Raw genomic sequence first — 25,845 nt, 5'->3', positions numbered from 1 at the left:
ACAAGAGTTTCCACTCTGTAACCACGAGGGACGGAGGGAATACTGCACTTATCTAGATGAAACTTCATCGCCCAAACTTCTTAACTCTTAACGTTAACTAACATTACCTTTTTCATTTAGTTGAAAAAGTTTTAGTGTGTATTTATATGCTCTAGTATTTTAAGCTTTCTTTGGGGAAAAAACCTCCAATCTTAACTTAGGTCAATAAAAGTAAAATAGACTATGTAAAATCATTTAATTAATTTATTTTTTTTAATCCCAAGAGTTTCCTTGGGAGTAGTGCAGTAAAATTATTGTGTTGATTCACCACAATTATTTTTCCAAAGTATGAAGTAGGAGTGCAGTTTAGGGTGTATTTTTCCTTTGCCTTTTTGGGCTGAGGAAGGAAAAGGGCAAAAGGATAAGAAGAAAGAGGTTAAAAAAAGACCTCTAGTGCTGTTAGGAAATCATGATATGCAGAAGTCAAAACCATGTTGACATATATTTCAGATGATTGCATTAACTTTGGCAGATAGGAGAATGTAACTAGAAAACTGTTAATGGTTTACTTCAAAATTGTTAAATATTTCTCTGAGTCGTGTAACGTAACAATTTCATTGCATTGAAATTGGCACTCTGGTTGGTACAGCTTTCCAATTTTACTTGTCATGCTAGTGAAAGAGGCAGTAATTTGAAACCTAAAATAATCTTTTTAATCACTTGACAAAAGTGACACTCACCTTAATTATAGAAAGGTTTATATGTGAACATGTTCCATTTGCACTCAAAATGGAAGTCAAATTAAAAGGCAGATGTGTGGAATTAAGAAAATTAAACTTGACATCTACTGTAAATGCAATCCCTGACAATTTTTTTAATGTGAGCCCAGAGGAGGCATTGAAAAAATACCATAATAATTTAAACTACCCAAATGGCCTAAAATAGTTTATCAGTGTCTGTTAGAAACAGGTCAGCTCCTGTAACTTTTAAAATATTAATGGAAAAATGTAATTTGATCAAAAAGAGTGAAAGAATTATGAGCAAAGCAATATGTTTTTGTTTTTAAATGTGGCTGTTCTTTCAAAGCTTGGATTGTTTTGTGACCATTAAATGTGAAAATAATCACAAATTATAATTTTCCAAGACAGAATCAGTCTTTTGGGTGCTAATGTAAGATTTAAATTGTCTTTTGTTTCAGTTTTAATAAGATTGATAAGCAGATGATTCCAGAGCCCTGCCTTCCCATATGGGTGTTCCTAATTTCCTCTTGAACTGTGTCTCCAAACCTGAAACTGCAATTCCCACCCAATGTGTGTGGGAATTGTGAAGAGAGACAAGTGCCTGGAAGAAGAGCTTCTCATCAGAGTAGGAGGGTGGTGGCACCCAGAGCCACATAAGTAGAAATACTTGTCCTCTGTTCAGTGGCAGAGGGAGCTAGGAAGAGCCTGTCATCTGAACTTGTGGAGTAACATTTGTTTTGCCCTAAACCACACACGTGTGTTACCTTACTGCCAGTTGCAAGCTAAATTTGACAGCACTAGTTCAAATCCAAACAACAAACTTACATTACCTTGGTGAATCATTTCTAGAGAAAGATGTGTCAAGACCGAAGATATTGCTTAAAAATGGGTGTGGGGCAAAGGTCTGAAAGATTGTCAGATAGATTAAGCAAATAAGAAACCTGTTGAAGCTACTTTGTAGTAAGACATAAGTGTGTTTGTTTCTGGAAGAAGTAATTTCCAGAAACTTCTGGGTGAATGGTTATGTTAAGTGATGCAATCAGTCTTAGGTCAGCACTACTAGCCATAATGGTGTGCAGCTTTAACCATCAAAATGTTGCCTTGATTAGGATAGAAACCAAAGAAGGAGCAAAGATGCATAAAAAAAAGCAAATTCTTTATGTACTGCTTGTAGTACTTGGCTGCATACTGTGGAAAAACCATTCAGTGTGAAAAATGGACAAAACCTAGTAAAAAAACCCAACAAGCAAGTGTCATTGAGGTGACAGTTTTGTTAGCTGTAAAAGCTGAATCAAGCACCTATGAGTATTCACTTTTCTGTGTCTTCTCACACTTGATGAGCTTTGCAGTGTACCATTGGAGCTTACAGACACCCCTGTACTTCAACTGCAGTTTATTTTGCTGCAGCAACTCCAGCTGTGGAAAGAAAATTACCGTGTGTGACCATAATGCTGCACTAACCTATTATATGTATATGACCTTAGTAATATTCTTCAGAAGTCTGCAAAATCTTAGACTTGAAAGCTAAGAAGTGATGGTGATGAGACAAGCATAGAGCATCTGTAGTGGTGGTAAGCAAAAGTGGCTAAAACTGATGAAGTGGAGCAGCTGCTGACATGGAATAAACATCTTTTACCCATATGTGTGCACACAGTATGTACCCAACCATGCCTACCACAGCACTAAGGCCTGTGCACCTCTTCAGGCTTTAGATAACTGTCCCTAATTCCTTGAAAGTCAGTGAACAGCACTGTGCCAGGTCAGCTTGGAAGTTTGCCCTGCCAAAATAGGGCAGGTTAGCTTCTTTGAAAGGGTCTGGACAGCTGTGACTGAAACACCAGCAATTGCACCATTTCTTGAGAAGACTGGTTTGTTCATTGTGTTAAGGGTGATAAGCATTCACCCTGCAACTAACTTCAGTATGACTAACAGAGCTTCACTTAATCTGTAAATCTTCTAAAAAATTAACATTATAAATAGAATTTGGAAATAAGCTGTAAGTGGGATTTGAATTTAAATGCCTGACCTATTTTCATACTGACCAGCAGTATAGTCATATTTGTAATGTTTGAACATTCTATTCAAAAATAGTTGGTTTTTATTTATAAAGAACTTTAAGTTTTCCTTTTTTTTTCCTAGGAGCCTTACTGCTGAAGTCCCTTCAAGAAGTGTGGAGTCAGGGAAAGTTTTGTTTACAGTCAGCAGAAAGGGTACCATCCTGATGATTTAATTCCTTTGAATGTCTCCAAGTCTGTGAGACTATAAAGCACTCATTAGAATATACAAGAATTAGGCCAGTATCAGTTGTGCTTCCTGCAGTGTACCAAGGTCTATGATTTTTAAGAAATCCTATTAAAATACCAAATGAGATTTGAATCTCTGTACCCGTATGCTAAATTGCAAAACTGGAGCATAGGACAAAAGGTCACTGTTTTATTTATTAGAGTTATGGAGCTTTCTTTGTTAATTATGCATTCATCCAACTCTGACTATACATCCATCTAGTTTAATTAAGTCATTTGGAGTGCTTATCCCATATTTAGAACTTAAACTTTTGAATGATGTGATTAAGCATAATGGGTTTTTGACATAAAGAGACCATCAAGTGCTATCTTCTGTGTGCATATCTTCGTTATCATGCCTGTAGTGCTCTGCAGAAATTTTAAAATTTATTTCTGAGGATATGAATATGCTGAATCTTCTTTTTGTATTGAAATGTAGATGTGCAATGGGATCACATATTATAGTTAATTCTTGCATTTGCCAGGTTTTCTTTCTTTGTTTCAACTGGTGTGTCCTAGAATGGTTTGGGTTGGAAGAGACCTTAAAGATCATCTAGTTCCAAGATCCCTGCCATGGGCAGGAGTACTTTCTGTTAGACCAGGTTGCTCAAAGCCCCAACCAATCTGGCCTTGATGACTTCCAGGTTTGGGGCATCCACAACTTCTCTGGGCAGCCTGTTCCGGTGCCCACCACTCCCGTATATCTAATCTAAACTTAATCTCTTAATCTTCTTGTTCTGTCACTACATGCCCTTGTGAATAGTGTCTCTGTGCTTGTGGGCTCTCTTCATGTACTGGAAGACCACAATTATCTACTGCATTAATTTATTATGAGTCAACAAAACAAAAAAATCTTCTACTCAGTTATGATTTTAGTAGTGTGGATTTTGTGGTTTATATTATCTATTGAAGCAATTCCTCATCTTAAAGAGAATTGAATAACTTACAATGCATTTTTTTAATTGCAGCACTTTAATTACACTCATCTACATACTCGTGTGTTTAATTTTTCCCAGCCTCAAACGCTAAGAACAAAGCCAGTACAACTTGTATCTACTGCTAAGAAAGTTCAACTTGGAAGAAAATATAATTTCTTCTCAATGTTCCATTAAACTTTTAACTAGGAAGAGCTGTGGTTTTGCTTTTTTATCTTGCTCTCAAAAAATAATCACAGCTGCTTTATACAGGAGTCTTATTGTATTGTCTTTTTCATTCTATATAGGATTTCTAAGACCTTTTTGAAAATGTTGATTTTTTTAATCCTATGCCTAAAATGAAAAGACAAAATCTAAATAGTTCCTTGAGAGAAATGAACTGCAGCTCCTTCATATTAAAAGCTAAAAAAGGGGTCTCTGCAAATCTGGTGTTCAAGCTCTATTTGTTTTCTAAATGTCAAACTGCAAGACAAGTTTATTTAAATACTTTCTTAGTGTTACTTGTTGACACAGTTGTCTGAGTTCGCATGAGGTGTCATTTGATCACTGTTAGGAAAGGTGTAAATTAGACAACAGCAGCAACCAAAAAGAAAAATATTGAGAACCTTAGAGCTGGAACAGTTTGGGTGGCCTATAAATACTTGTCATCGTTGTGTTTCACACTCTTGGGACTTGGCTGAAGCATGCTTTCCATATTGAACTAGAGACTAGATTAAATTAAATTTATATAAGTTTTGTTGTCTGCATTGCAGCATTGTGATGGTCTAAAAAGTATTGTAGCTCAGATGAGTCAGGTTTTCCTTGCCTTGCTTTTTTAGATTACCATGCATGTATGTACAGGTATGTACAGGCACACATCTGTTTATATAGCTAGATAGATCAAGTATATATGTGTATATATGGGTATATATAAATGCACGTACACTATAACCGAAATCTTGCTGCTTCTTTTGTACTTCTGGTGGCTGCCAGTGCAGGTGGAGTTTTGCCTGCTGCATTTATGCCAGACATCAACGCCCAAAATCCCACCAGCCCCATGTGTGCTGTTGTGACTGACTTTAACTTCATCATGGGCTTTTCAAACAATCACTACCCAGGTATCAGTTGCTGGAGCTTCCCTCCCTTTTATTTATGTGGAAAAGTAGACTTGTGCCAATTATTTGGTGCACCTGTTAACCCGCCTGTGACTTGACTCTGGAGAAAGGGACACCTTTCTAGTCTTGCACCTCCTTTGATCTAAGGAAGAAACAGTATTGCTTGGTTGTAGAAAATAACGTGTTTAGATGTGTAAAACAGGGCTGTATTGTCTCTTCCTGTTCTATCACAAAGCCTGCTTTTACCTAGGAGATGGTGGAGAACTTTTCTCACGATGGGAATGGGGGAAGAGGTGAGGAGGAAGGGATCTCAAGAAACAAAAAAGCACAAAAGGAGAATAGAAAAGAAAAAAGTGGCACCTTAAAGGATGATAGATTTAGCTGAAGTGAGAGATGAGGAACAGTATTTGAAAGAAAAATGCTGTAATGTTGGCTAAACTGGATTAGTGGCCCACAATATAATGGGGGACATATGTGATAGTGATATACTCTTAAAGGTAATTTTTTATTTCATTAAGCAGAGCTTACATGTGGTTAAAATGTATAAAACACTATAGAAACTAAAGTATTGCTCTGGAGACTTGAAGTTGTATGACTATAACAATAATTCCTTTTCTCTATGTTCTTGTTTACAGACCAGTCTTTCCATATGGGGATGGGGAAGCCTTGGCCTTGTGCTTTTTCTAGTAACTTTTGGACCCTTCGCTATATTTTACTTTGCATTTTATATCCTCTGCTTTGTGGGTGGGTAAGTATATTATTAAGTGTTTTGTTTAATTTGCTGTGAAAGTAAAATTTTAATGGGTGTGTTAGCAAAGAGCTTGCTCTGAAAATCAGAAGTGGCTTTATGTAATTAATGTTTCCCCATTTGAGACCTCTTTATGAGCAAAATTTTTGCAATTGAACTCCCAGTTTAGCTATTTTTAGTGGATGTTAGGGGGAAAATGCTCACATAAAAGCAGTGGTAATTTCAGTTCTTACTTTTTATTAGTGTCAATTCTTTTCCCAGGTACTTCTAGGTACTTAAGTTTCCTTTTCTATCAGAATCTCATTTTCCTATCTAAGGCACTTGATTCATGGGAGTGGATGTTGTCCTGTGTGTGTGGAAATAATGTTACACTTTGAACAAGTAGATCAGTTCAGCAGCTGTAAACTTTTCATATATTATCTATATAGGCAGGAAGGGAGAAAATGTGAAGTTTAGCACCATTATAACATAGTATATTGTGATGTTTGCCTTGTAACATTTTTAATGGCCAATTAGAATGTCTTAGTGGGATATTCTTTTTACCTTCCTACTTGATACCATACAGAACATATGTATATTCCTGTATATCTCATAAAAAATGTAATAGTGTTTAGTAGCTAGAATTAGAGTTGCTGTGCTTGGGTTTCAACTGTATTAGGCTTGGTATTTCATCTCTGAGAAATCAGAATAGTCAGTCTGTTAGAAAAGGGATTTAATTAAGGTAAAACTAACTTGAAGTAAATGCTTTTGTCTTGTTAAGTCTTGATACAGGTATGGTTGGCATATTTTGCTGTCTGTTTGTCCAGGGCAAAAGTCAGAGTTTATCCAAAGGGAAGAGTGCATCTGCTTGCTGTTTTGTCTTACCACTTCCTTAGTACTTGCAGTATGGAAAATGACATGAGATATTAATAATTTCTTAAGATGTTATCCTTCATCCTTGCACAGTTTCAGTTTGGCTTTTCAAAGCTAACTGTCAAAGCAGGGTCTCGGAGCATGTCTGAAGTCAGCTACAGTTTGGCACCATTAAACTGCATGTGGTACCTGAGCTCATTCATTCTCAAGTCAGCTCTCATATCTCTTTGCCGTGGTTATTGTACTGCTTTGATTAATTTTTGTAGCTAGTCAGTAAACACTGATTTTGTTAAGGATTCATCTAGTGGTAGTGTGTCTGTTGGAGCAGAGTGTTTACTTACATATATAGATGTGAAGTCTCAGCCCCTGCAGTAGAATGTCATCACTTCTTTACTATAACATAAGCATCTTGGCTATAGGTGTGATCTGGCCTTTTTTACATTGTTAATCTTTTGAAGAATGACACACTTTAGCACACAGAACCATGAGTGCTACCTAGGCCAAATGGGTTTATATCTAAATTATTCTTGCCTGCTTTTTTTTTTTCTTAATTCCTCTGAAGTTTCACAAAATGCTTGGTCATGCTTCTGTTAGAAACAAACAGAAATTGTTGTGAAGTAATTTTTGCACTTATTATTAGCAATTATATGTCATAACATCATATATATAAATTTAGAAAACAAAAATTTAGTTTTGGTTCATGGTTATACTGGTGTCCATAATATTTACTTACACTTCTCCAGAGCAAAATAGCAATTTTGGACACAGATTTTTGTGGTTGAATTTTTTGTTGAAACTTGGAATTCTTACCCAATTTCAAACACTTTTCTAGGTCTTTATATTTCATTCAAAAAAGAAGGGCCTGTGTCAAAGGTTTCTGATTTCCAGTAGCAAGAAGTCCAGCTTCTGTCCCATTTTGCAGTTTTAACAAAAGAAAATGCTGAATCACAGCTGGTCACACTCTTAGTGTTGACCCTAAGTACTTAAATAATATATCTGTGGGCTGTGCAGGAAGACAATGGTGATGCCGTATCTATGTGAATGTAATCAATCTGTTTATGATGTTTAATTCCTATTATGTGTAATTATTTCTTTTTGATAGTCACTCAGCTCTGTGATTGCACAAATGACTTGTAGTAAATGTACTATTGTTTTTGGTGTTCATGAAAGAATACTGAAACCATTTGTATGTATGAATAAAGTTCAAAATCATCATTTTTCTGTATTTAATTTTGTTTTTTTTCAAGACTGATTTATAAAATGTTAGCCTTTTTTCTGTTCATTGATCATTCACTTAGGGAACTGAGCTCAAAAGCAGGAGGCTAACTGTTTACTTAACCTGTGTAGAATATTACGGGGTGGTATTCTTTTTTCCTCTCCTTCAAGTACTGGTGTAGACCCCTTTACCTGAGTGCTGAGCCTGTCTGTTACCACCTGCTTTTCCCACTAAGTGTGTTTCTTATCTTATTCTTTCCTTCCCTCTTTCAGCCCTAAGGAAGTGAAATAAAACTGTGGTTTTGCCAAATACAAAAATGGAAATTTCTTTGAAATTTCAGTTGAAGTTTCTTGAAATCAATTGCTTTGCCATTTAAAAGTATTTGCTCAGTCATAAAATCCCATAATTATTGATACTTGATCACATCCATATATATGTGACTGTCTGGTTCCATTCATGATTGTGACTGCTGACCAAATCAGGAATGGTTCTGTAGCTGCTTTTTGACTTTCACAAAGCATTCAGCTGAGGCTGTTACTTTTCAGAATTGAGAGGAAAGTGATAAATCTGTGATCTTCATTTTTTTATCTTTTACCTTTGTTCTGTTGTTAATCTACCCCTGAAAAAGCTGGCCATCCAGTAATCTTTGGAAGAATTTTTAAAAAATGAAGCAAAATACAGTCTTTCCCTTTTTCTCATCTATTCATTTACAGAAGACTAATATGATTTCTCATTCATGTATTGAAAATCCGCTTGATGAATTAAATAAGCATTTACACTAGAAGATTCAGGTTAGCTAACAGATGTCCTGAATGTTCAGACTATGTATCGTTCTCTGATGCTCACATGATTTTACATTAGAGAATAAAATGTGTTAGTTTCTGCCAGAGTAGAAGCAGCTCCTAACATTTCAAACTTAAAACTGGTAATAGTTCAAGGCAGCTAAGAAGATTAGCCTTTTTTTTAACCATATTGGTAGTATTAGTATTTTTGAACGAGTCATTAACTTTGAAAGTATCAAAATAGTTGAGAGAAAACAGAGATATAATCTATAGGTAGTTATTTCCAAGGCTTCCTTCCTTTTGAATAAAAAAGGAGAAGCAACTGGCTGATAGATGTTTGAAGTTAAAGTTGATTTTAGGCTAAACTTGAGTATACTGTTTTCTTTAAAAGACAACTGAGGTTTCTAATAGCAAAGTCAAAGATAATCAAAAGAAAATGTAAACTTAAATAATTAAAAATGAACCAAAACATTAGTGAAACTAGCATTGTGATTTTTTCTAAGCAAGTTCTTGTCTGTGAACTCTGATAGGTGTTATGATTTTAAAGTTGCAGGGAGCAGGAGGGAAATTAAACCTGCTTTTATTTCTTGCTGTCATATGGCAGGTAAGGATGGCTGTAATGGAGTTGGAATTGAACTCTTCTTATCTGTTGTCAAGTTACTGATAATAATTTGAGTAGCTTTTTTTTTTTTCCCTTCTTTCATGGAATTAACCTCATAGCTTCTGAATTACTGGGCCTCTGAGGGGCTTAAAATAATTTTTTTTTTTTTTTAAATTTTGGGAATTGAATCCTTTAAATGGCATATTTTAGATTGGATAGGATTTTTTTCTGTAGTCATATAAGTGAGAGTATCCTATCAACAGCAATCTATATTAAAAGAACATATTACCTCAGCACATTTAAAGCCTGGAACAGCTTTGTGAGTTCCTGTGGTCATAAATGCTGGTCAGCTGGCCTTTAAATGGAATGCTTTGAAATTTGTATAGAAACTGTGTGTGTTTAGCTATCCCAAGGTTAATCTTGTTATCTTTTTTTCTTTGCTTGATATTTCAAAAGCTACATGCTCTGCTTATGCTAGAATTGGGACAGACCCTAGGTTTTCTTCTATTTCTAAGTAAAGCCAGCTTGATGTTCATGTGGTTTTTTGCCCTAGTGTCATAAGCTGTAAATAAATTTTTGCTGTTCTAGCAAGGGTAAGCACAATGTCTAAACATATGCAGTGGTTAGTTATGCTTGCTGCATCAGTTTATTCCTGGACTGTGATTTTGTGGCTTACACTACAGTGAAACAGCCTACAGGGTTTATTTCTTCATAGTTTTGGAGACTCTTCATATAAATGCAACCGATGCAACTTCTCTATGTACCCCGCTTCCCAAGTGCTAATATTTGTGAGCACAGGCAATGTGCCGTCACAGCAGGCGCATTGTAGCATAGAAAATGCTACATAAAGTTTCTGTGTGGTAAGAATATATCAAGACAGAGAATACAAGACTGGGAAACTTCATGCTTAGGGTTGTATCAATGATTTTGAGCAGCATGTTACAATGTGAAAAAAACACGAGACTAAGCATTGAGGATTATCATGTATTGTCATTTTATAACTTGCTGGTAAATATTTTCTAGAGGTGAGAAAATGCAGCTGCTGTTGTACCTGGTCTTCTTTTTTCCATTTTAGGGGTTTTGTGGTTACTCTATTATTTGGAAAAAGCAATTCAGAAAAATACCTTGAGCAGTGTGAACATTCATTTCTCCCTTGTACATCAGTTGGGATCCCTAAGGTAAGGAAAATTTCTAGTCTTAACTTCTAGATCAGATTTTATAACTTGTTAGAAATAGTCAGTTTTAATGTAAGAATTGTGCCCATTTCTCAAGGTAAAAGAGCCTGCTTTTATCTTTTGAGTCAGCTGCAATGTGTAAGTGAAATGCAATGCCATATTTTTCCTTTATGAAATACAATTTTTTCAATAGGTTATGGAAAGATTGATTAAAAATATTTTTCTTCATTGTGAGAAATAAGTATGATATGACTGGCAAATATCTGTGAGGAAATTACTAAACCATTCCTTTCCAGACTACTTGTGTGTCTTGGTTTGTTTTGGGGGCTAGCTCTTTCTTGCTTTCTTGTGCAGGATTGTCACAACTATTCAGGTGTCTTCCATCACTGGATCCACTTTTGATTGTGGTCAAAAAGTTGCCTGCCTAACTAAGAAAGTCAAACTATTACAAATCTAGATTTATATTTGCAGTACTTCAAGGATGTAGAGGTTATCTTCGGCTCTCTTCAACACCAACCAAAAACTTTGGAAAGGCATAGATGAATACAGAGCAGCAGTGGAATCCACTTTTCAGCTGTTTTCTTTTCTGAATACCTAACAGACATTTTGGTTGATGGACTCAAGTTCAGGGTTCCTAACTGGATGAATCTGCATCTGTTTAGTACAGAAAAAGTTGTTAAAAGTCAGGAGGTAGAATTTCTAGGAATTCCTGGTTTATGAACCAATGCATCTTTTTAGGTCAGAAGTTTAAATATATCTTGGTCTAATCCATTTGCACTCATCAGAATAAACACTTCAACCCAAAGATTGCTAACTATATTAAATTTAATCTGATAGCTATTCTGACTGAAGCATCCTGTTATTTCTTAGCTGTCATGCACTACATTTCATGTCTGTCAAAGGGGGGTGAGTGTTCAGCCTTTATCAGTATCACATAGAAATTTACCTTGTGATTCAGCAGTGTGTTTTCTAGTCACAAACTTTTTCTTTGACTGCTTCATTGCTTGTTTGGTAAGTGGCCTTTTCACTTAAGTCTTTGACTATTTTAAGGTAAATCTGAAAGTATATCCTAAACTGTAAAGTAAGGTCAGTGCTCCAGATGAAAAGTACAAAAGTTAAGGCTGAAAAAGGAAAAGTCAGTAGTCAGCTAATATTTCTGTTCTGTTAATGAAGCCTCGTTTTTGTTGGCTAGGATTCTTGGTGCCATATAGACTTTAGTGCTTCTGTTATATAGGTTGTTATTTAATGTCCTGTATTTTGAGAGCAAATTTAGAGAAGTTTTTCTGTTTTTTAAATTTCCTCTATATGCTGAAACATGAATCATGTTTTTTAATGTTACTGTTACTTTTTTTGGGTTCAGTATGTATGTATGCTCTAGTTGCTTTATAAAAGAATAAAATCATGTGGAGTTTTTTGTGTACTCATTGCAAATTCAGTAGTTTGGCATCCGATTTGAATATGGACTATTGACACAGCACTTCCCTCAACTGACATGTCTCAACTAATCTCTGGATTTAAGTTTTGTAATATGAAGGCATTTGTTTTTAGCTGACTTAAGAAATGTTATTTGAAGCTGTTCACCAAATAAAATCTGTTTGTCTTCTATAACAGTGTTTTCTCTTTTGCCACTGCCTTAAAGTAGCATTAGCAAGGCTATGTAAGCTTTTCAGTAGCAGTGTAAGTAGAGATGAGTCCCAACCAAAACCAAACATGTTGTTTTGTGATTTCTATTGCTATTTCTGTATTAAACTCTGCTGACTTGCTTTGCCAATTTAAAAGCATATTTTAAAAATAATATTTTTAACTTGAAATTTTTTTTTATGTTTAAATTAATTTTGGACCTAAGTGGTCTTGAACAATGAATATTCTTTCTAGTGGCTGATGTGTATAGATTATACTTCTTCCATGAACCTAGTACAAGCTGAATTTGCCTGAACATGAAATTATTTTGTGGTAGTCTAAGGAGTAATGTGGAGGTACTTGTTCTTTATAAGATGCTTTTTTCATCAGAGTTTTATTGATAGTTTTAGGGTATTTTTGGTACTTTGAGATTTTCTTTAGGCTAAGATAAATGTTCAGGTGCTTGATTTTACAGAAATCAGTAATAATACCGAGAATCAAAGTTGTGCCTGGATGTAATGTGTAGAATGTACCATACATTACAACACTAGATTTGGTGCTGATAGGTTTCCTTGATTGCTGTAGATTATACTTAATAGAAAATATATAGTGAATATCTCACATTAAGGAGAATACTTAAGGTACATTTGATGGAAGATTGTATACCTTTCTACAATTTGTTTGTTTACAAACACAGAGGGAGGCTTAAAAATTAGGCTTAGACTTGCTTTTCTTTTTCAAGTCATATATACCTTCTGTGTCAGGAACCTGCAGAATGATGCAATAGCAAACTGGCTCTGCAAGATACACAGTTTTCTGCAGGCTTGTATTAAAACAATGTTGAGTGAAAGGTAAGTTTAGAGCCTTCTGAACTGTTAACTTGTATGCCACTTTCAGTTGAAATTACAGTTTCACTTCAACAGAAATATGAAATGTTCAGTTATTATAGTTTATGTCTCTAAGACCCAAAAGACAAAAGAGTAGGCTTACTGTATTTTGGCTAGTGCCGAAGTACAGTAAGAAAACAGTGGTAACAACTTACAAACAGTAGTTGTATGTTGGATTGCTAAATAGTCTATGAGTCTCTTTAAGTCAGTGGGTTGTATCATATGTCTCAGATTTGAGGCAGATGTGTAAATGCCCTGTGTCTTGTCCATTCATGGAACCCTGTGACTGCGATTGAGGAAATAGTACCACAGTCTAAATGAGACATATTTCATATTTGACAGTTAGCTAACAGTTTCAAAAGAAGAGTTAAAAAATACCAATTAGTGCAGTGGAATAAAAGTCTGAAATAACTCAGTGCAGTTAAGATGCTTGTGGAGCCTGGATTTACTTGTGCTGCATCTCACTTTGTGGGGTCTGTCTTGCATTCCTCCTAGGTGCTTCCTCCCTGCTTAAAATGAAGCAAGGAGGTGTCAAATGTAATAAGAAGCGATACCCATTTTTCCTAACCAATGATTTAATACTGGTAGAGTACATCAGGCTAATTGTGAGTGAAGTGACAGTCAAATGAGACAGTTGTCCTGTAAGTTGGGTAATTCCTTTAAGTCTGTCTTCTGTGTCAGCATCTGGAAGGCAGAAGTAAAACCAGCAATGCTCTCAAAGTGAGACAACAGTCAGCTGTTGTACCTATAATGGAATAAAAGCACATACTCTAAATTTTAGATATTTTCAGACATATCAAGAGCAAATTAAATTATACTGCAGGCACATAAAGATTTCTCTGGAGATAAAGAATATGAAAAAAAATGATCTCCTTGTAGTTGGCTCTGCTTTGGGTGGAATATTGGACCAGATGAATTCCTGAAATCCAGGTCAAAACCTGGATCCTATGAGCATATGAACATTCAAATTTTTACCAAGTAATCTTGCATATTCTCTGTGTCCCTCTCTTTCTTGTGCCTGCTGCTTTTTTTTACTGCTGTATTTTCCTCTCTGTTTTCCAAATGTGGTTTTATGCATGCAGTCCTTCAAAATTATTTTGACAGCTTTTTTCTGGTAATTTGTACTATGATGTGTTTAGTAAAAATGTTTAATTATTCAGGTCCCTATAATTTGGTGGTTTTGATGCAATCAACACAAAAATACTTCGCAAATTCATTAGTCTATAGGTGGAATATGCTAATTGTTTGAATGTGACCCAATCTTAATTGTATTAAAGTAGCATTGAAAATTCACTTGCCTTGATAGTTAAAAAAACTTACAGAATTTTGCAACAAAGTATTGCTGTGTTATGATACAGAGTTGTTTAAATAGGAGGATGATTTTTTTTTCTGGCCTCCAATATTTCACTGCCATTCACTGTTAAGTGATTTGAATGAGATATACTTTAGGCAAATTCTGTTCACATAGAATAGCTTGGCTATATGGTTTATAATTCCTTCATTTATGATTTTGGCAGTTCTTTTTTTTTCCCAGTATAGTCATAACTTTAGATCAAAGAAATTACTGGTTTATTTGAACAATGGTAAGTTGTTGGGTTGTGATTTTTGTGAAAATAGAGGAGTTTATTGCCAGTTTCATCGAAATTTTGTAGAAATGCACTGTAGTAGTCAACTTGAGAGAAGCACTGATAAAGGGACTTCTTTTTCAGTATGTCACTTGCCGAAAGTCAGCTCTGATGAAGTCATTCTTGGCATTAACTACTTGAGTTTCATGTCCTTCTATAAAGTAATTTCTTTCCCTCCATATCAATTACTTTCCAAAGGCTCATCTGTTGAGTGGCAGTGGTACAAAAAAGTAGTTTCTCTTCTGGCATACACAATAAACTGAGGTGGATAAAGAAACCAAAAACCCAACTGAAAATTACTTCCTGAGATTGCACAGTCAAGTTCACAAACAAGAGGGGAACTGGAGTCTTACATAAAAACAACCTTGTGCTGTTTTGTCTCACCCTTCCCTCCTTTTCTAACTATTTGAATTTTATTTCCTTCTGATTTAGTAATTTAGCAAACACTTGCTTTTTTTATATTAAGCAAGAAGTAGGTTTTCATTATGTACTATATAGAAAAAAAAATACAGAAAATAGTGTTGCTCAGAGAGGTGGTTGATGTCTCATCCCTGGAAACATTCCAGGTCAGTTTGAACAGGGCTCTGAGAGACCTGATGTAGTTCAAGATATCCGTGGTCATTGCAGGGGGGTTGAACTTGACCTTCCAACCCAAATGATTCTATTACTCCATCTGCTCTATAAATTATAATAATATAGAAAATATATATAGTCATTACTGGTTGTATACATATATATCATAAGTAGTAGAGCTGTTTTTTAATTAGAGCTAAACCCTGCAAAGTTACATTTCCCAATCTCTTTCAAGTGCATCGAAGAAATGAAACGTGAAGCCAGACCTATTAAGATTGACAGAAGACTGACAGGTGCAAACATAATTGATGAGCCTTTGCAACAGGTAAGTTCTAACCAGGACTATTTAACCTACTTTTATTACTTTTCAAGTAATGACTATGCAATGCAGAAGTAGTTGAGTGACAAATAGAATTTCAAAATTTTACCATATATAAGAGTGATAAGTAGAAGAACCATGGGAGATGGGCCAGGATTTTGGGCAATATTTGAGTATGTTTTTGGTATATTTTATTTTCTCAGTGTAGTGATGATAAAAACAAAGTGTGCAAACCAGTCTGAAAAGAAGTTTCAGTTTGTGAATTCTATTGTTTCACTCCCAGTTCATAATGGCAAAGGAGTATCATTCACTCTGGTAACCTTTTAGGATAACTGCTATTGCGTTATCAGGCACATATATTTTTATATTTTTTTGTCCTTTGTATATTTTTTGTTCTTTTTCATTAGTTCTTTTTTTTTTCCTTTTCTTTCCAATTTTAGGTAATCCAATTTTCCCTGAGAGACTATGTGCAGTATTGGTATTACACACTAAGTGATGATGAATCCTTTCTTCTGGAAATTAGACAGGCTCTTCAGTATGCACTTGTTCAGTTTTCTGCCAGGTAAGATTTGTTTTTATTTACATCAATTGACCTTGTGTTGCATGGTAGTAGGTAAGTGGTTAAATTTATCCACTAGCCTAGTTCAGTGCATTTTACAGAAAGAACATACAAAAATTTAGGATTATAATATAAGAAATATGATCTCTATCATCCCCTAGGGAAGTAATGGAGATGACAGCGTTGGAAGTCATAATCTTTTGCAAAATGGCCAATTCAAAATTTAGATTGTCTAGAATCACTGAACTGCTATTTTTTTTTTCCTTTTTTACAACTTAAGCATTGAGTTTGTGAATCATTAGTTCTTTGTATTCTTCACGTAAAGAGTAGGGCTGCTACCAACGTAAGTCTGAATTCAACATACATATCACCTCAGATGAGTTTTAGAAGTGGTATGGCACTTCCATATGTAAGAACAATGGGTATTTTAGAAAGAATAGTAGTCCAGGGAGTGAAATAGAATGCCACATATGCAAACATTTTTTTTTAAACAGGCTTGACTGAGGACAAATGGATAGTTTGTTAATTACCCCTTATTTCTGGTGCTGTTCCCTGACTTCCTGCTACTTGATTAGCAACTTGTCTGGGAAATTCACTTCTTTAGTATGGCTGATTTCTCAGCCCAGGTGCCACATGCCTGTATATCCATCTACTTGTTTATTAAGTTCTTATTTCAGGTGTTCATCCCACTGTGCTTATTGTTGCTTGCTTTCCTTGCCAAAGATGTTGCGGGTCACCTAAACATAAATAACTTAGCAATTTTAAGATATTATCCCCTCCCTCTGTTGGCTTGAAAATGTAGGTTACTGTGCTTTTCTGACAGTGAGGGTCAAAGATGGAGAGCTGGGTTTAATACTAGGAAAAAGTAATTATAAATATTATAATGTATGATTAAGTAAAATAATGAAAATCCTAGGAAACAGTATTGAAATGGTGATAACGATGCTTATGCATGAAATAGACCTAACTACCGAGCTTCAGTTTTTGTCTGTTTGGCACTGTCCATTTCATTGGACAGTGACTGGGTTTGTATCAAAGTAGGTCAAATTCTGGCAAGTTTATTTCTCTTTTCTACAGTACTATAGCTCTTCAAAAATAGGCACTGCTTCTGTGCCATTGTGTTCTTCTGTAGAAAGCAAATCAATTTCACAGGCCTGCAGCTGTTCTTCTGCAGAAAAAATAAAGTAGCGTATTTATAATGCCTGTAGTTGGATATAGCTGAAGCAGTTTAGGTTAGTACCCTCACCCGTGGTTTCATACAGCCTGTCAGCTTCTGGGAAGAATGAGTACAGTGGCAATTTAGTATTCCCTGAGAGGTGCAGCTTTGGGAGCCTGGGATAAGGCTGCCATCCAGAGGTTTTGTGCGGTTCTGTCTTGTGCGATTGAGGGATCTGGATTGTTTGATTGGTGGCCCTTTGAGACAGCTCTGCTGCTTATTTACACATCTAGACTTTGCAGTAGCCTTCCCTTTCTTCTAGAGTACCTTATCTCTTTCTCCTCGAGAAAAGAAAGAGCAGGTAAGGGAACAAAGACAAAGTAAGAGTTGTAGGATTCCTGTGATAACACCTTGAGAGAGTTCAGGCAATAAAATACTATTAGTGGCATCAAGGTTCATTAAACCTATAATGCACAATCAGATTGTTAGGTTGCCTAGTAAGGCACAGGTATCATAAAAATACCTCTATCCTTTTCACACCACTAAGGAAGTAGTTTTATGTAAATCTAACGGTGACTTGTTTTCTGATCTAAACCTATGTGTGTTGTTGGAAGAGTATGCTAAGAACCTCATAAAATCTGTGGAATCAATTGTTGATAATGTTAGATTGTGTTTAGTTTCAAATGAAGTCTGTGTTTTCTCACTAGTGCATATTCTGCAAGTTGAGAAGAAAATAATTTAGATTATATGCCTTCCAAAATAGTAGAAAGTATGGCTGAAAAAGATCTGGAGACTATTTTCGTTTTGCGTTGTGTACTGTTTATATCAGGAATTCTTACAGATATTTGACAATGTCACAAATCAGAACACTATTCTAGATGCAAGTGTTGACTTTCAACTAAATCAAGCATAAATATTAATGTGGTACAAGACTGGTATTTTACAATATTTGGGTTTTCAGTAGCTAGGCAATTAGGAGACTGATTTATTTCTTTGTTTTTCCATATTTACTATCTGTGTGGTTCTTGGCAGGAAAGATGAAGAGGTAGGAATTTATTATTGTTCTTTGTGTTCACAATAAAATAATTTCCATGGATGTCCTTTACTAACAGGTCAAAGGAAACAGACTGGCAGCCTTATTTCACTACACGACTTGTTGATGACTTTGGCACTCATCTTCGAGTTTTCAGAAAAGCTCAGCAAAGGATAGCAGAGAAAGGCAATCAAATGAAAGGTATTGGGAAGTATTTTTTTATTTGAGTCTGAGTGGGCTGGTATCTTATGTGTGTGAAATATAGTTAACTTTATTTTATAATTCAAGTTCTCTCTCAAGTTTCTAGTCTTGACAAAAACACGCTTTTTTATTTTCTTTTGCATAGATCAAGCTGAGGAACTTGTAGATACATTCTTTGAGGTTGAAGTTGAAATGGAAAAAGAAGTCTGTCGTGATCTAGTCTGCACTTCTCCCAAAGATGAAGAAGGTCTCTCAATATTATCTTCTGAGTAAATATTTTAATATGGGAGGCTAAATTTAAATAATAACAATTGTGTTCACAATATGAAATGTAATAAAATCTTAGCATATGACTTTCAAAGTGTGGTTATCTACCGTATGTGTACATTTCTTCTGATTTGTAGATATTAATGTGATAACTAAAATGAAGCATGTACCTATGTAAGACTTCCTCCTTTCATTGGAAGAATTTTAAGATAAAAATTTTTTTTCCTGGGAGGGAGGGGATGCTTTTGCAGATTTTTTGGTAGATGTGCCTTCCTTATCACTATTCTGCAGTCTTCCTGCAAAAAGCACTATATTTTTTAGGGAAGGTATTGAAGGAGGGGAGAAAAACCTAATTATGCTAAGTAAGGAACAGTGCATTAGAGTTAGATTTTTTTTTTTTTTAATCTTGCAATTTGGTTTTTGTTGTCTGGGGCTTGAGGTCGATCTTTTTCATCAGTGATGCTTATCTTCCAATCGAAAGGTTACTGTAATGCTTGGAATAAAAGCATTACAGAGATACATGTATTGTATGTTTGAACTCAGAATTAAGGATTTATCTATGGCATTTGGTGATAGCAGGTAAGATGTGAAGTGACATAATGTGAAATTGTGCTGAGGGGTTTTTGCTTTCCTTCTCTAGGATTCCTAAGGGATCTGTGTGAGGTTTTACTGTATATATTGCTACCTCCTGGAGACTTCCAGAACAAGATCATGCGATACTTTGTCAGGGTAAGTACAGACTCTAAAAGCCATCCCAATTCGTTGGCTTAATGTCATAAAAAGTTTTCAAACTGCTGGTCTTCTTTTCTAAAGTTAATTTAATATTAGGGTATTTTAAAAGCAGTAGAGTTGTAGAGTCTCACTAAGTGTTTAATAGCAGTGAACAGTTTGTCTGAAATGTTTTTGAAGGTTCTTTTAGTTCTATAATGACAAAAGTATGAGAAAGTGGATGTTGGTTTTATTGAGATTGTTTTTTCTTGTAATTTCTTGAAATTACAAATTAAGTTTTTAGTGTTAATTGGAAGAAAATGTGGTAGTGCCTATTAAATGTTCTCTGTAATTACACTTTTGTGTTTTAAGCTCTACACAGTGATGTTTAAATTGTTGCAGTTATACTAGCTTTATGACTAAATGGAAAAATGATGGTATAAAAATCCTTTGTTTTTTAGGAAATCCTCTCTCGAGGAATTCTTCTTCCATTAATAAACCAGCTCAGTGATCCTGATTATATTAATCAGTATGTCATATGGATGGTAAGATACAAAATTTTAAAAATTATTTGTATTTCCAGAACATTTTCATATAAAGCTTTACTCATTTTTCCTCTAATCACAAGGGTATAAACATTACCAATGGATAGGTTGGCAGAGATAGTGAACTTAGAGCTGCTATACTAAATTTTATACATACATAAAAAAAGAGTCTATATATTTCCACTCCTCATTTTGATTGTTCAGCAAAAGTTGCCTGACTGAGGACAAATGTATCAACAAAATGTAAAGGTCAGTCCTCTAACTGTTCTGCTTGGCTGTTTGGGAAGTACCCGTGGAGGTGTTTTCCCCTGACTGTGTTTACAGTTTGGCCTTTCAAGCTTAAGAGGCCTCAAGAATGAAAACTAAGAAACATTTATTTTCTGCTAAGGAATTTCAGGGCAATTATTTTAGGACTGTTTGTGTTAACCCTAAATAATTCAATGGAATGGGCAGAAACTTTTTTTTTACTTTGATAACTCTCTATTGCACCTGCAAGAATAGCCCCTGAAATTTTAAAGTAGTATTATATAGTAAAGCTAACATAAATAGAATAATTATGCTTTAATTAACAATATTGATTCTTTGGAAAGCAAATTAAAACTTACTCTTATATGTTATTATCCTGTATAGTTCATTAATCAAGTTTAATTTTTTTCCCAACTTCTCTCTTTTTATTCATATGTTTTGGTCTTATAGTGTACATTCAAATTCTATGCTGAAAATACCTTTGTATTTCAAAGTTCATCTTATGTATGGAATTATAAGTGTATCTGTTCAGGCTTCAAGTGTATATGTGCAGTGATTCCTTCACTCCAGCCTCCCTCACTTTATGTAAAAGTTGGCACACATACTACTGGAACCTAGCTTTAGTAAGGAAAAATATTGCTCATCTGGACCAGAATTTTCAATTTTTGATTTCCCTATGCATGTTCTTTGTTTGTAACTTGGCCTCATTCTTTATTTACTGAGCACTGCCCCTGACTGCATCCAGAGATAGGATTTTGAGCTTTTTATAAAGCTTTCTGTTATAATAGTTATGTCCCAAATAACTAATTTTCCAAATTGCTTTCTGAGATGAAGAAACAAATGTGCTGGCCAAAGGATAAGGAAAAAAATTAATACAAGTTTTATGAAATTGAGATTGTTGCAGAAATTAAGGTCAGAAGAGGAAATGACTGAAATAAATCTGGGCTCCTTTTGAAACCTTTAGCATAAAGTCACACTTGAATTAAAAGATCAGTTTCTGGAAAAGAGAGGTTTAATTCCAGGCGTACCACAGTCCAATACTAATTCTGTTGCAATAAAATACAGAGCTTCAATACCAAATCAGAAGTTAATTCAAAGTTCTCACTTCACTGTGAAAGTAGCAAATTTACAAAATGTTTTAAGTTCAAGTACTGCTTGTACTATTACTTTAAAAGCAGATTTTTAGGGAGATTTTTCCATTAACTTTGATCGATGGTATCCACTCTTCATTCTTTTTGCTTCGTGCAGCTCATGTCAGTGCACTTCTTCAGTACAGACCAAGTGTTACATTTCCATATCAAAGTGAGCACTTAGAAGAGATGTGGGTGAAGTGACTTTTTTAGCTTCCGATGGTTGAGTTCTAGTGCTGTCTTTACCCTCAGCACCTGTGTGCACATGTTGTAAAGCTGCCAACATTTCCCTGATCTCCATGCTGCATTCGCAGCACAGTTTCCAGTGATCTCAGCAGCACAGCAGGCTTCCTTCACTTGCACAAATGCCTTTGAGTCCCTAGAGCAGGTTATGCCAATGCTGGTAAAATGGTATGTATTTAAATAGCTTAATAGTATTTACCAGGGTATCTGAATTGTTTTCCAGAGAGGAGTCATGTAGATTTGTTTTTCCCTTAGTAGGTTATGATTACATTGTAGAATGTTTTCATTCTTTTTGTAATTCTGTATCTTAAGAAGCCATTACTCTGGGAGCATGCATACTTGCAGGGGATCTTGGTAAAGCTGAACCTTTTTAGCAGTCTCACCATTTTCTGCCCGCTTAGCTAAGGAGATAATAGCAGATGATGGTCGATTGGATTTTGGAGATCTTCATTAAGGAGGTTGATGGACTTTCCATGTATCTGTGTTGTAGTTCTTGGAAACAGAAAGTGATGCAGTGAAGTAGTTTTTTGACTATGCATGCTCTTTCTGTTTCAGTCTATATAAAATTTGAATACTGAAAGGAAAATTTATTGTCAAAGAGCTTTCAAAATGCCACTTTGCAGTGCTGTATCAAATTAATTCACTTGAAGAAAAATCATGTCTTGTACTTTTACCTACTTTGCATTACTTACACTGTAAAACTTTGTGTTTCAGATTCGTGATTCCAACTGTAACTATGAGGCCTTTATGAATATTATTAAATTAAGTGATAATATAGGCGAGTTGGAAGCTGTGAAAGATAAAGCAAGTGAAGAATTGCAATATCTTCGATCTCTAGATACAGCAGGAGATGGTTAGTGCTGCATTGTTTTGCAAAATATTAAATGTATTTACCAGCATGATCACTGTAAAATATTGCAACAATTAAAAAATAAAAGCTCTGATGCAGCATAGTATAAAATATTTTATTTTAAAAAAATGCATGAGAATTAATAAAACTCAAGTTTTTGTTTTGATATGTGTTTTGTTGGTTGGTGTGTGTTTGATTCCTTTTTGTAAGTATAGAAAATTTCTAAGTGTATTTCTGTTAAATTAAAACTTTCTGACTGGTGTTTCTGAATTTCGGTAATATTTAAGATATTAATGGTAGTCAGTTAACCATTAATCTGAGAAAGGGAAAAGAAAAATAGTTCTTCTTGTTAATTTCTTTCATACCTTTCATTAGCAAGGTATTTAAACTGAAAAAAACCCTGAAGACTTTATTTAGTTATCTGTATTGCTTAATTGTCTTTGTTTTTGCTTGCAGATATCAACACTATAAAAAATCAAATAAACAGTTTATTATATGTTATTAAAGTATGTGATTCAAGAATTCAGAGGTTGCAGTCAGGAAAAGTAAGTGTTTTAAATTTTTTTTCGTTTCAAAAGAGTGAGGTTGCAAATGATTGACTAGTTGTTAGTTTTGCTTGTTTTATGATTAAGGTTTGGTAGAGTTGGTATGTTTGGCTTTCCTTAGTTTCTTAATTTTGCCTAGATTTGGTTCCAAGATAATACAATATTCTTCATGTATTGACTATTGAAGTGATTAAGCCTTCTATAGCAGGACCTGATGGTATTGCTGTAATAGCAAGAAGTGTCATATAGGCAGAAGAAAATGTGACAGAGATTAATATAAGTTGTGGTGAACTGCGGCCTGTCAAATGCTGAAATTAACTTTTGTTAATTAATTTTCTTGTACTGTCACTGTTGATGAGGTATTCGAGGTTAATTTGATCTGTAGAGAATTACATGAACAGCAGTATTAAAATCCAGCTTATCATGTAGCAGAACAGCTGCAGCTGGTTTTCAAGACAAATATTTAAGAAAACACGATCTTCTAATCTAGACCTTAATTTACTAGTGATCATGGGAATAGCTAATCATTGAGATACTACTTTATTATATGTAATGTAATTTTTTTAACCTATATGCTTTGTAGTAAGTAGAAGTTTAAAAGTTAATTTTAAAAAAGCCTATAAACACATTGAACTGTGTCTTACAGGAAATAGATACTGTGAAACTGGCAGCAAACTTTGGAAAACTTTGCACAGTCCCTCTGGACCATATTCTGGTAGATAATGTTGCACTACAGTTTTTTATGGGTAAGTGTTAATTTATCTGATCTGTTTTATTTATAAAAATATGCTAACTCACAGGACAGTGTACTTGGAATTGCTAAGTGTCAGTACTAAGAATATCCATCACTTTTGTTGGTGATTATAGTCCTTTTAATGCAGTAGATGGAAACAGTCCAGGAACTTCCTGGAGTGCATGGGAGGTACTTCCTGACACAGCTGGTGAGGCAGCTGATATAAGAAGGCACCTGTCTGAACCTGGTATTTGCAAACAGGGTGATGTGATAATTGGAGGTTGTCTTGGCCATAAAATAACCACCCTCAGTCAGTTTGCAGATGGCACTTAAGTTGGGCAGGAGTGTTCATCTGCTGGAGGGCAGGAAGGCTCTCTAGAGGGAAGAAGGCTGAATTTATGGCCCAAGATCATTTGTATGAGATTCAATAAAGCCAAGTGCCAGGTCCTGCACTTGTGTCAACCACAAGAGGTGCTGCAGGCAGGAGCAGAGTGGAAAACTGCCTGGCAGAAAAGCACCTGGGGGTGCTGATTGTGAGCAGCTGAACATGAGCCAGGAGTGGGTCCAGGTGACCAAGAAGATTAATGGTATCCTTGCTTGGATCAGATAGTGTGGCCAGATGGATTAGGGCAGTGGTTGCTCCCCTGTACTCAGCACTGGTGAGGTCACACCTTGAATCCTGACCTTCGCTACAAGAAAGACACTGAGGTGCTGGAGCATGTCCAGAGAAGGGCAACGAAGCTGGGGAAGGGTTTGAAACATAAGTCTTATGTGGGGAGTCACAGGAAATTAGGGTTTCTTAGGCTGGAGAAAAGGATGCTCAGGGAGAACCTTATCACTCCCTACAACTGCCTGAAAGGAGGCTGTAGCGAGGAGAGGGCTCCTCTCTTCTCCTAGGCAGCTAGCAACAGGTGAAAGGAAATTGCCTCAAGATGTGCCAGATGAAGTTTAGATTGGGTATTAGGAAATATTTATTCACCAAAAGGGTGAAGCATTGGCTTAACAAGCTGCCCAGGGAAGTGGTAGTCACCATCCCTGGAAGTATTTAAAAGACATGTAGATGTGGTGCTTAGGAACATGGTTTAGTGGTGGACTTGAAACTGTTAGATTGGCAATCTTGAACATCTTTTCCAGTATAAATGATCCCATGATTCTATGAACCTATTTTTTAGAAATTCAGTTTGTATCATGCTGTACAACCCTGTTATATTCACACGGTAGTGATAGATTCACATTTTACATGTGCATTTGAGGATTCAGTGCTTAGTTCCTCAACTTTGCTCTCGGGTGTTTTTTTTACTGTATCACCAATATGTATATATGTATACATATATACACATACATATCACCAATATGTATATGTATTTTTTAATTGACTCTATCTGGCAAGGTGTATAACCAGATCCTGCTGTTCCGTATGTAGTCAACATCATAGAGAATTCCTTTTCCAAGATGTGCAACAGTAACTATGGTCATGTGGTGTCTGTTTTCTGTAGATTACATGCAGCAAACTGGTGGCCAAGCACATCTGTTTTTCTGGATGACAGTGGAAGGATACAGGGTTACAGCACAGCAACAGCTGGAGGTACTTCAAAGCCGACAGAAAGATGGAAAACATCAGACTAATCAGACCAAGGGTCTATTAAGAGCAGCTGCATTTGGAGTTTATGAGCAATATTTATCAGAAAAGGTAGGAATAACTTCATTCTGCAGTTTGTTTATTCTTTGTACTGATACTTAATATGGTTATGACTAAGTTAATATGAAATGGTTGTTATGTAGTACAAGTTGCTTACATGTTGACATTTAAGCTATTGTGTATGTATCCTCTCATCTCAAGCAGTAAGGAAGTCTTCCTCTTTTGTGTTCCCCCTCATCTATAAAGGCTCATATTGCCACTGACTGCCTTGTCAGATGCACCATTCCTCAGAAGTTGACTTTCTAGAATATGCAAACTAGAGACAATGTAAAGACAGGATAAAGAAGCATCTCTCTGCATATGCTGTCCTTCTTCCTTTTATTCTGTCCTCCACCCTTGCCTGCTCCCTTAAGAAGTGTTATTAAAAAAATGGAACTGAGTATTTATCCAAACTTAGGTTATGACTGGGTTATCAAATGAAGTAGCTTCCCATGCCTCTCTACACTTGTCTCTGTAAATTGCTAATATATCACCATTGGGTATCTTTCAATAGGCAGTAAGG

The 25,845-nt window shown here is 35.4% G+C and overlaps 1 protein-coding gene across 3 annotated transcripts in view; it reads left to right on the top strand.

Moving 5' to 3' along the window:
* Positions 1-25,845, top strand: part of SNX13 (sorting nexin 13) — a 65,586-nt gene that overhangs the window by 15,047 nt on the left and 24,694 nt on the right. For all 3 annotated transcript variants that reach the window (XM_030264762.4, XM_030264761.4, XM_030264763.4), the window contains exons 2-13: positions 5,666-5,778; positions 10,305-10,407; positions 15,345-15,434; positions 15,869-15,990; positions 18,256-18,377; positions 18,523-18,624; positions 19,285-19,373; positions 19,814-19,897; positions 22,231-22,369; positions 22,823-22,911; positions 23,558-23,657; positions 25,141-25,334. In XM_030264762.4, the coding sequence (XP_030120622.1) occupies positions 5,666-5,778; positions 10,305-10,407; positions 15,345-15,434; positions 15,869-15,990; positions 18,256-18,377; positions 18,523-18,624; positions 19,285-19,373; positions 19,814-19,897; positions 22,231-22,369; positions 22,823-22,911; positions 23,558-23,657; positions 25,141-25,334 (1,347 nt within the window). The remainder of the gene's footprint in view (positions 1-5,665; positions 5,779-10,304; positions 10,408-15,344; positions 15,435-15,868; positions 15,991-18,255; positions 18,378-18,522; positions 18,625-19,284; positions 19,374-19,813; positions 19,898-22,230; positions 22,370-22,822; positions 22,912-23,557; positions 23,658-25,140; positions 25,335-25,845) is intronic.

Source organism: Taeniopygia guttata, chromosome 2 (genome assembly GCF_048771995.1).
Source record: "Taeniopygia guttata chromosome 2, bTaeGut7.mat, whole genome shotgun sequence".
Taxonomy (NCBI): domain Eukaryota; kingdom Metazoa; phylum Chordata; class Aves; order Passeriformes; family Estrildidae; genus Taeniopygia; species Taeniopygia guttata.
The sequence above is the reverse complement of the archived record's forward strand: the minus strand, read 5'-3'. Positions and strand labels throughout refer to the sequence as shown.